General features: G+C 56.8%; 1 protein-coding gene across 1 annotated transcript; it reads left to right on the forward strand.

Moving 5' to 3' along the window:
• The first annotated feature begins 1,866 nt into the window (after positions 1-1,866).
• On the forward strand, positions 1,867-4,768 carry bambia (BMP and activin membrane-bound inhibitor (Xenopus laevis) homolog a). The gene is made up of 3 exons (XM_030100102.1): positions 1,867-2,310; positions 3,266-3,517; positions 3,890-4,768. The coding sequence occupies exons 1-3, from the start codon at positions 2,235-2,237 to the stop codon at positions 4,303-4,305; spliced, it is 744 nt and encodes a 247-aa protein (XP_029955962.1). The 5' UTR covers positions 1,867-2,234; the 3' UTR covers positions 4,306-4,768.
• The last annotated feature ends 3,295 nt before the right edge of the window (positions 4,769-8,063 follow it).

Consider the following 8,063-nt stretch of genomic DNA (forward strand, 5'->3'; position numbering starts at 1 on the left):
CACACACACACACACACACACAATACAACACACACACACCCTGCATTGTCCTGTGGGGGGTCACACCTCCAGCCTCCACCCTGACTCTAATCCTCCCAGCAGGACAACACACACACACTCAGCTGTCCTTGCTGGTGGTCTCCTCAGGTTCTCTGATGATCACACACACACACTCCGTCCCTCTCAGCTGGAAACACAACACTCCGTCCCCCTCAAACAAGGACAGACAGTAGAGAATGAAATCAGGCATTTGAGGTAAATGTCTGACTTGGGTGTTGTGGTCATTTCCAGTGATTCGCTCCTGACAGGCTCCAGAGGGCCTCCGGTCCGGACAGAATACACAACATAAACAGCAAATGCTCCTCCAGAGTAAAGTGTCTGAGGCTTTAAATCTGACGGTTCGCCATGAAACAGGTCGTGGTCCGATGTGGCTGCAGCTCTGATCACCTGATGATGATCTGATGTGGAAACAGGAAATCATCTCAAATGTATTGGTGCAAGACCGAATACTAATTATAAAGCGGAGGTTTGAGTGTCAAACACTCTCCCGTACTCACATTGCTTCATTTAGAAATTAAAAGACGAGTAAAAGTTTCTTCGAAGTGCTGCTGGAGACTAAAACACCGTCCGCTCAGTGGACTCACTGGACTGCCCTGATGATGTTAGCAGGCTGGGCCACTAGGTGGCGCTGTGTCACCAGAAATGAGTGAAGACAGGCTGCTGAGCGCTGAGGTTATAAGATTGGCAATGCAAATTATTTTAAGTCAAATAAAATGTGACAAATATAGTTTGGTGATACATAATTAATTAACTGTTGTCAGTGTAAACATGTTCATTCAGCTGCAAGTGAATAAATTAGCTTGGTTCAATTTCAGTTTAATAATTTGTTTCAGTAACTAAAATGTTAAAAAAAATAAATTAGAACAAGGCAAAAAAATTAAGGTTGGTTCAAGGGAAGCATTATTATTTACAGAAGATAAATAACGAGATAAATAACCAGGTCATAAGGACTAAATTTAGTTTCTGTGAAGTCAAATATTTTAGATGAAATATCAGGACATATATTTTTTGTTTTTTTAGTTTAAGTGGGGTTCTACTTTTTTCAGTGTGGTTGGTCTGGCTTCTCTCCCTGAAGGTTGTATTTCCAAAGTGATCACACTCAAGACTTAAATTAACGAGATGAAAACACTTCTTACTGACATGGAGGCTGGTGGTGACCGGGAGCCTCTGAGCAAAGCGCAAATGATTCCTGTAGCTGAACTCTCTGAAGAGACGGGGCAGTAAACTGAGGTATCTGCCCTGATACCCTGAGAGAGGAAGATTTGGATCATTATGATTGAAATGTCCAAAAGAGCTGCTGCAGTCTGCGTCTTCCTAAACTCTGAGAACCTTCCAGAACTAGCAAACCACACGGCTGGCTGCGTGCGCGTGCAAAGATACAGAACATCGATTAAACTTTCCTGTTTTTTCACGACTAAAAGCATGTTTTATTTTGTGAATGGTTGTCTCTGTGCTCTGGCCTCTTATTTTAGAATGTACGAACAGGAAGCTGCGCTGTAACATTTGAACCAATCAGCGGACAGGGGGCGGGCACTGAGCGCTCCCCCCGGGCCAATCAGCGGACAGGGGGCGGGCACTGAGCGCTCCTCCCGGGCCAATCAGCGGATAGGGGGCAGGCACTGAGCGCTCCTCCCGGGCCAATCAGCGGGCTGGGGGCGGGCACTGAGCGCTCCTCCCGGGCCAATCAGCGGGCTGGGGGCGGGCACTGAGCGCTCCCCCCGGGCCAATCAGCGGCAGGGGGCGGGCAGTGACGTCACGGCGCTATGTCTCCCGCTGGCTCTCCGCGCTGGGCTCCAGTCCGCTCCGCCGTCCTCCCGCTGGACCGCCGCGCTTCTCCGCTGCTTTTTCCGTCTTTTCTCCGTCCAGGATTAATAAAAAGTGATGCTTCAGCGCCGAGAGCCGCAGGAGGACCGGCGGGGATAACTTTGCAGCCTCCTCCGCGTCGCTGAAGGAGTATTTCTGGGCTTTTTGTGTGTTTGGCAGGTTTTTCCTCCGGGCAGGGATGTCGGAGCGCTGGTAGGAACTTTTCCCTCAATGCGGGAGGAGAAGCGTCCCGAGCGGCTGACACGGAATAATGGCCCCCTCCTCTCCCTGACCTCCATGTGAGACCCCCAAAGCCCCTGCTCGGACCTGCGAGGAGCGTTTTCCCGTCCTGCGTGGTATTTCCGACTTAAATGGAGCGACAGTCCAGTTTCATGTCCATCTGGTTACAACTGGAGCTGTGCGCCATGGCCGTCCTGCTCACGAGAGGTGGGTGGACTGAGGACCGGACCGGGGCCGGGATCAGGGGAGGGAGGGGTTAGCAGCGGGCCAGGGTCGTGGTTTGGACCAGGGACCAGGACAGGGTGCGTGTCTGCAGCCTCTTCAGTGCTCCCCCCTCCAGCGCTGTGACCTTTCACCTCATTGCCCCCTGGAGCATCTCTTGCTTCCTAAACTCATCCATACTCAAACCAACTATTGAACATTAAAACTAACTTCTCCCCAAACGCCGCTTTGTGCCATGCAGTGGACCCTGCCTTGCTGCCCCCCCTCTCCGTCCCCCTGGTCCCACAGAGGGGCCTCTCCGCTCTAATGAGATCTTGTCCGACTGACCTGGCCGGCCCCGGCTCCAGCCCCTCGCAGCGAAAACACTGATCTGATGAATGTGGCCCTGTCTGTGGGCCATGCTGTGCCAATCTGCGCTCCGGGCCGGCGGAGTCGTGACAGCCCCCGGAGGGGGGGGGGGGGGGGGGATATCAGTCCAGTGGCTGTGGTTGTCGGGGCAGGTCCCTGTTCTGGTCCCTGGTCCCTGGTCTGGTCTCTGGAGCAGATCTGTTTTGAAGAGCTGGATGCAGTAATGAGCGGGACTGTAATGATAGGCTTGGCTCTTTAGATAGCCCCCCCCCACGCACACACACACACTAACACACACACCCCAGCCCCCAGGCATCCTGACCACAAGTGAGGGGCTTTGCGTGCAGACCCGGTGTGGGGGGGCTGCTCTGCCCCCTCCTCACCCCGCCTGCTGCTCCGGCACCACTTTCCATTTGGGCTACAAGAATCAGACTTTGTCAAACTGAGCAGCGATCAGAAGCTGCAGGTCCGGGGTGTGTGAGGGTGACTGAAGGCTGGACCGGGGACCGGGGCGTGAGGCGGTGTTTGAGGGCAGGGTTAGCGGCGGCGTTCTCCCGGCAGGTTTTGTCTCACGGTGTGGTTGTGCCTGCAGGTGAGATCCGGTGCTACTGCGACGCGCCGCACTGCGTGGCCACCGGCTACATGTGCAAGTCCGAGGTGAGCGCCTGCTTCTCCCGGGTCCTGGACCCGCTCAGCACCAACTCGCCGCTCACGCACGGCTGTCTGGACGCCGCCGCCGCCGACTCCTGCGGCGGCCCGCGCCCCGCCGCCGTGGAGTGCTGCCACGACGACATGTGTAACTACCGGGGTCTGCAGGACCTGGCCCACAGCAGGGACCCCTCAGGTACCCGTCTCTGCTCACCTGGATGTTCTCCGCTCTCTCATTATTCCTTCACACCGTGTAATTTTCCCCTGAGGAGGAATGTGGCTCACAGAGGGGCTGGGGTGGTGGAGGGGGTGGGAACTGCCTCTTCTACCCCCCTACCCCCCGGGGGCGGCCTCTGCTCTGAACACTTCATCTCCACTGCTAAACAGTCATAAAACCTCTAAACTGAAACTTCAGAGGTTTTCCTGTCAGCTCAGAATATAAGCGAGGGAAACCTCTCAGCTCCTCCTCAGGGTTCTGTCTGATCCTGTCCAGTCTCTCCTGCTTGGTTCTGACCGGTCCGGATCCTCTTGTGTTCCGCTAACGCCTCGCCCTCTCCCCCCCCCGCAGACGGCCGCTACCCGCCGGACGGCGCCAACCGGAACCTGGTGACGCGGGTCCAGGAGCTGGCCTCGGCCAAGGAGGTGTGGTTCCGGGCGGCGGTGATCGCCGTGCCCATCGCCGGCGGCCTGATCCTGGTGCTGCTCATCATGCTGGCGCTGCGGATGCTGCGCAGCGAGAACCGGCGGCTGCGCGACCAGCGGCAGCAGATGCTGTCCCGGCTGCACTACAGCTTCCACGGCCACCAGGCCAAGAAGGGCCACGTGGCCCAGCTGGACCTGGAGTGCATGGTGCCCGTCACGGGCACCGAGAACTGCTGCCTGACCTGCGACAAGCTGCGGCGGGCGGAGCCGGGCGGCGAGCGCCTGCTGTCGCTGGTGCACTGGGGCGCGTACAGCGGCCGCGGCAAGCTGGAGTTCGTATGAGTCCGGCGCCGCGCCGCGCCGCCGGCTGCTGCTGCTGCTGGAGCACTTTACTTGAATCAACGAGGAGCTGCTGAGACCCGGACCGGACCGGACCTGGACCTGGACCTGGACCGGCTCCTCTTCTTACACTGAGCGCTGAAGGTATTCCAAATCTTGTCTTATTTGCACATTTGTATAAAAAGCAGGCGGAACTGTTGCTGCTCCGGGACTCCTGGACTGACGGCGGCGTTCGGACTGAGCCCCGCCTGGCCGTGCACGCCCCCCGTGCACGTCTCATGATTCAGCCTATTGTAAAGAGTCTAAATATATCTGATCTATATTTTGTGTGAAAGCGTCCGACGTGTGTGTGTGTGTGTGGGATGTGTGTGTGTGTGTGTGTGTGTGTTGTGTGTGTTGTGTGTGTGTGGAGATCAGACCATGAGCTCCACTGTGAGTGTGACAGAAACCAAGCTTCCATTAAAGAGACACTGTTAATTAAGCGCCCCCCTCCCCGGCTCGTTTGTCCCAGAAGGGGGCGGAGTCTGGAAGACGACGCTCCGTCTGCGGTACACACTACCAGGAACACACACTACCACGGTTCCCGGAACACACACGTCACATCTGAGTTCAGTTTGTCGCTTTAAACTACAGTGGCATGAAGGAGTGGTTTTGTCGTCCTCGTGTCCTCTGAACAGACGGGACGTTTCAGTCTGAAGCAGCAGAACGGTGCAGAGAGCACTGGCCAGAGACGAGACCACCAAGTTTATTACCGTCAAATAAGATGGAGACAAATCGACTTTTCAAGAAAAAAAAAAGAAGTTAAATCGTCAAACAAAAATCCCCCTATTTCTATGACTGGACTGTTGATTTCCGACTCGGAGGGCTGGAGACGTTAACCCTCCAGCTCACAAAGCTAAAAGTATAAAAACATTTCAAAGTGAAGCTGAAGGTGGCGCTGCTCAGAGCCGCTGAATCCAGACAGGAAGTGGCGTCTGTCAGACCTCAGGACCATCCTCTGCTCCCAGAGGTCAGACTGAGGGTTCAGTCAGAACTCGGCCTCCATCGCTGCTTCCCCTCCAGTGGAAGAAGCCTTCCTGTCGGCTGCTCTCCTCCCAGTTTCTCTGAAGAGAAGGTTCTGCTCAGTGGGACCTGTTTCTGTTCTACAGCAGCTCCAGCTGCTGAGCTGGTTCTGGAGGGGTTTCTGCCCCGTCAGCTCCTCCTCTGGGTTCTCCTCCCATTTTTCCCGGTTCCATGTAGCATGTAAGCTAGCTGAGAGATGCTAAACGTGGCAGCAGCCCCACGCTGGTCCTGATCCGATCCACTGCTGGATCTCTGATCAAATAATGTCCCAACATCTCCATGAGACGCTGCTCAGAGAGCTCCTCCCCGGCCGCTTGTAGAGGTTCTAGTGACGCCGGTTTTCTACAGTTCCAGTAAATTTATCAGTTTAGTCTTTAGTGAGTCTGATTCTAACATCTGCTGCTTCCAGCATGTGTGACAGAAATCCGCCACTCGTTACCATGGCAACCAGTTCATCCATAACACCAGGCGGGCGTTCGGTAGTATTTTGCTGCAGAGCTCTTCCAACAACTCGCTGTTGTGCCATTTACATCCATCTCTCCTCTCCAGTGTTTTTTCTCTTGGGATTTTATTTGAAGTGTTTTTCTCCCACCATCAGGTTCTTCTGCTTGTTTCTGACTGTCCTGCTTCCCGTTTCCTGTCGCGCCATCACGTCACTACGTACGGGGGAACGCATGCCGGAGCGAATAATCCCCCGTTTAATCTGCTCCGCTGTCAAACACGGTATATATGAGACGGAGCGGCGTAGACCGCCTCGTACGACGGGATCGGTAATGCAGTCCGCTCCGAGTGAAGCGGATCCTCTCAGTGTTGATGTGACTCATTTACAATCCGCTTCCGCTGCAGTCTGGTTCTACGGGGCCATGGAACCGTGGAAACGGGGCTGGAGTTTGGACGAGGAGGCCTGCCTGGCCGAGGACCACACGGGTCCTGACCCTGGCAGGGAAACGCCACTAGCGGCGAGCATTAGCGCCCCGGGAGGAGCTCCCCCAGGACCATCACCTCTGCAGCAGTAGCAAGGAGCTGCCGGGCCGCCTAATGGGGCCGCCGCTGCCTCCCGGCGGGGGTCAGGTGGCTGAGGGACGCAGAGCCGAGCGGGACGGGGAGAAACGTCCAGGAGTTTGACCAGAGCCGAAGACTTTGTGTTCCAGGCAGGAGTGATGAACACCACGATCCGGTTACTGTTACCTGCAGGCCGTATCAGCACCGGCGCACGTACGGTAACAGAAACCGTGCCGCTTCTCCACAGCTTCAGAACAGCTGTCCGTGGATTTTCAAACAGCTGTCAGCCTCAATTCAAATATCAGTTCCGTCCTCCATGACGCCGCGGCGGCGGAGGCGGCGCTCCCGTCAGATTGGGCTGCTCTGCTCGGCGCTACAGATGGTCGAACTGCTTTTATTCACATGCAATTTAATGAGGTGACCCAGGGCCGGTCCGGGCGCCAGTTGTTGTGGGGTGGGGGGGTGGGGGGGTGGGGGGGATAATTGATAATTCCGAGCGATTCCGGGCAATGCCGAGAGGTGCACTGCTCGCTCGAACCGTCAGAGCGGCGCAGAGCGGGGCTCACGCTGACCGTCGGGACGCCCCTTGTACGGCCACAGCGCCCCCCCCAGTACGTATAGCCCCCCCCAATTGTTTCACCTGTAGGACGGACTGGCCCTGAGGTGACCGACCTCCATCAAAAGAGCACCAACACACACACACACACACACACAACACACACACACACCACACACACACACACACACACACACACCACACACCACACACACACCCGTCTCGTCCTGTGTTCCAGTTACTTCTCTCCCCACTGTCTCTTCTTTTAATCCTGAGTGTCTCTAATGGCGGGTTAACGACTAGTAGGCCACGTTCCTCAAGCCCCCCCCCCCCCCCCCCGAGAGCCCACTGTGCCGACAGCAGGCTGTGGAACCAATATATGAAGTGTAAACACACATGGAACTTGTTAACACCTGAGCACAGCGGCACGCACACACACACACAACACACACACACACACACACACCACCTCCCAGCCAGGCCAGTCGCACTCTGGTGTGTCCTCAGGTTCTCCTCATGCGCTGCAAGCGTTCGGACCAAAATGATGATTCAGCTCATATAACTCCAACAACTGCCTGGTTCCAGGTCTCGGGCCGCTCTGGACCGAGTCTCAGCTGGTTCCGGGTCCTCGGGCCGCTCTGGACCGAGTCCCAGCGGTTCCGGGTCTCGGGCCTCTCTGGACCGAGCCTCAGCTGGTTCCGGGTCTCGGGCCTCTCTGGACCGAGCCCAGCTGGTTCCGGGTCTTGGGCCGCTCTGGACCGAGTCCCAGCTGGTTCCGGGTCTCGGGCCGCTCTGGACCGAGTCTTAGCTGGTTCCAGGTCTCGGGCCTCTCTGGACCGAGTCTCAGCTGGTTCCGGGTCTCGGGCCGCTCTGGACCGAGTCTCAGCTGGTTCCGGGTCTCGGGCCGCTCTGGACCGAGTCCCAGCTGGTTCCGGGTCTCGGGCCTCTCTGGACCGAGTCTCAGCTGGTTCCGGGTCTCGGGCCGCTCTGGACCGAGTCTCAGCTGGTTCCGGGTCTCGGGCCGCTCTGGACCGAGCCTCAGCTGGTTCCAGGTCTCGGGCCGATCTGGACCGAGTCTCAGCTGGTTCCAGGTCTCGGGCCTCTCTGGACCGAGCCTCAGCTGGTTCCGGGTCTCGGGCCG

Source organism: Salarias fasciatus, chromosome 9, assembly GCF_902148845.1.
Source record: "Salarias fasciatus chromosome 9, fSalaFa1.1, whole genome shotgun sequence".
Classification (NCBI taxonomy): Eukaryota; Metazoa; Chordata; class Actinopteri; order Blenniiformes; family Blenniidae; genus Salarias; species Salarias fasciatus.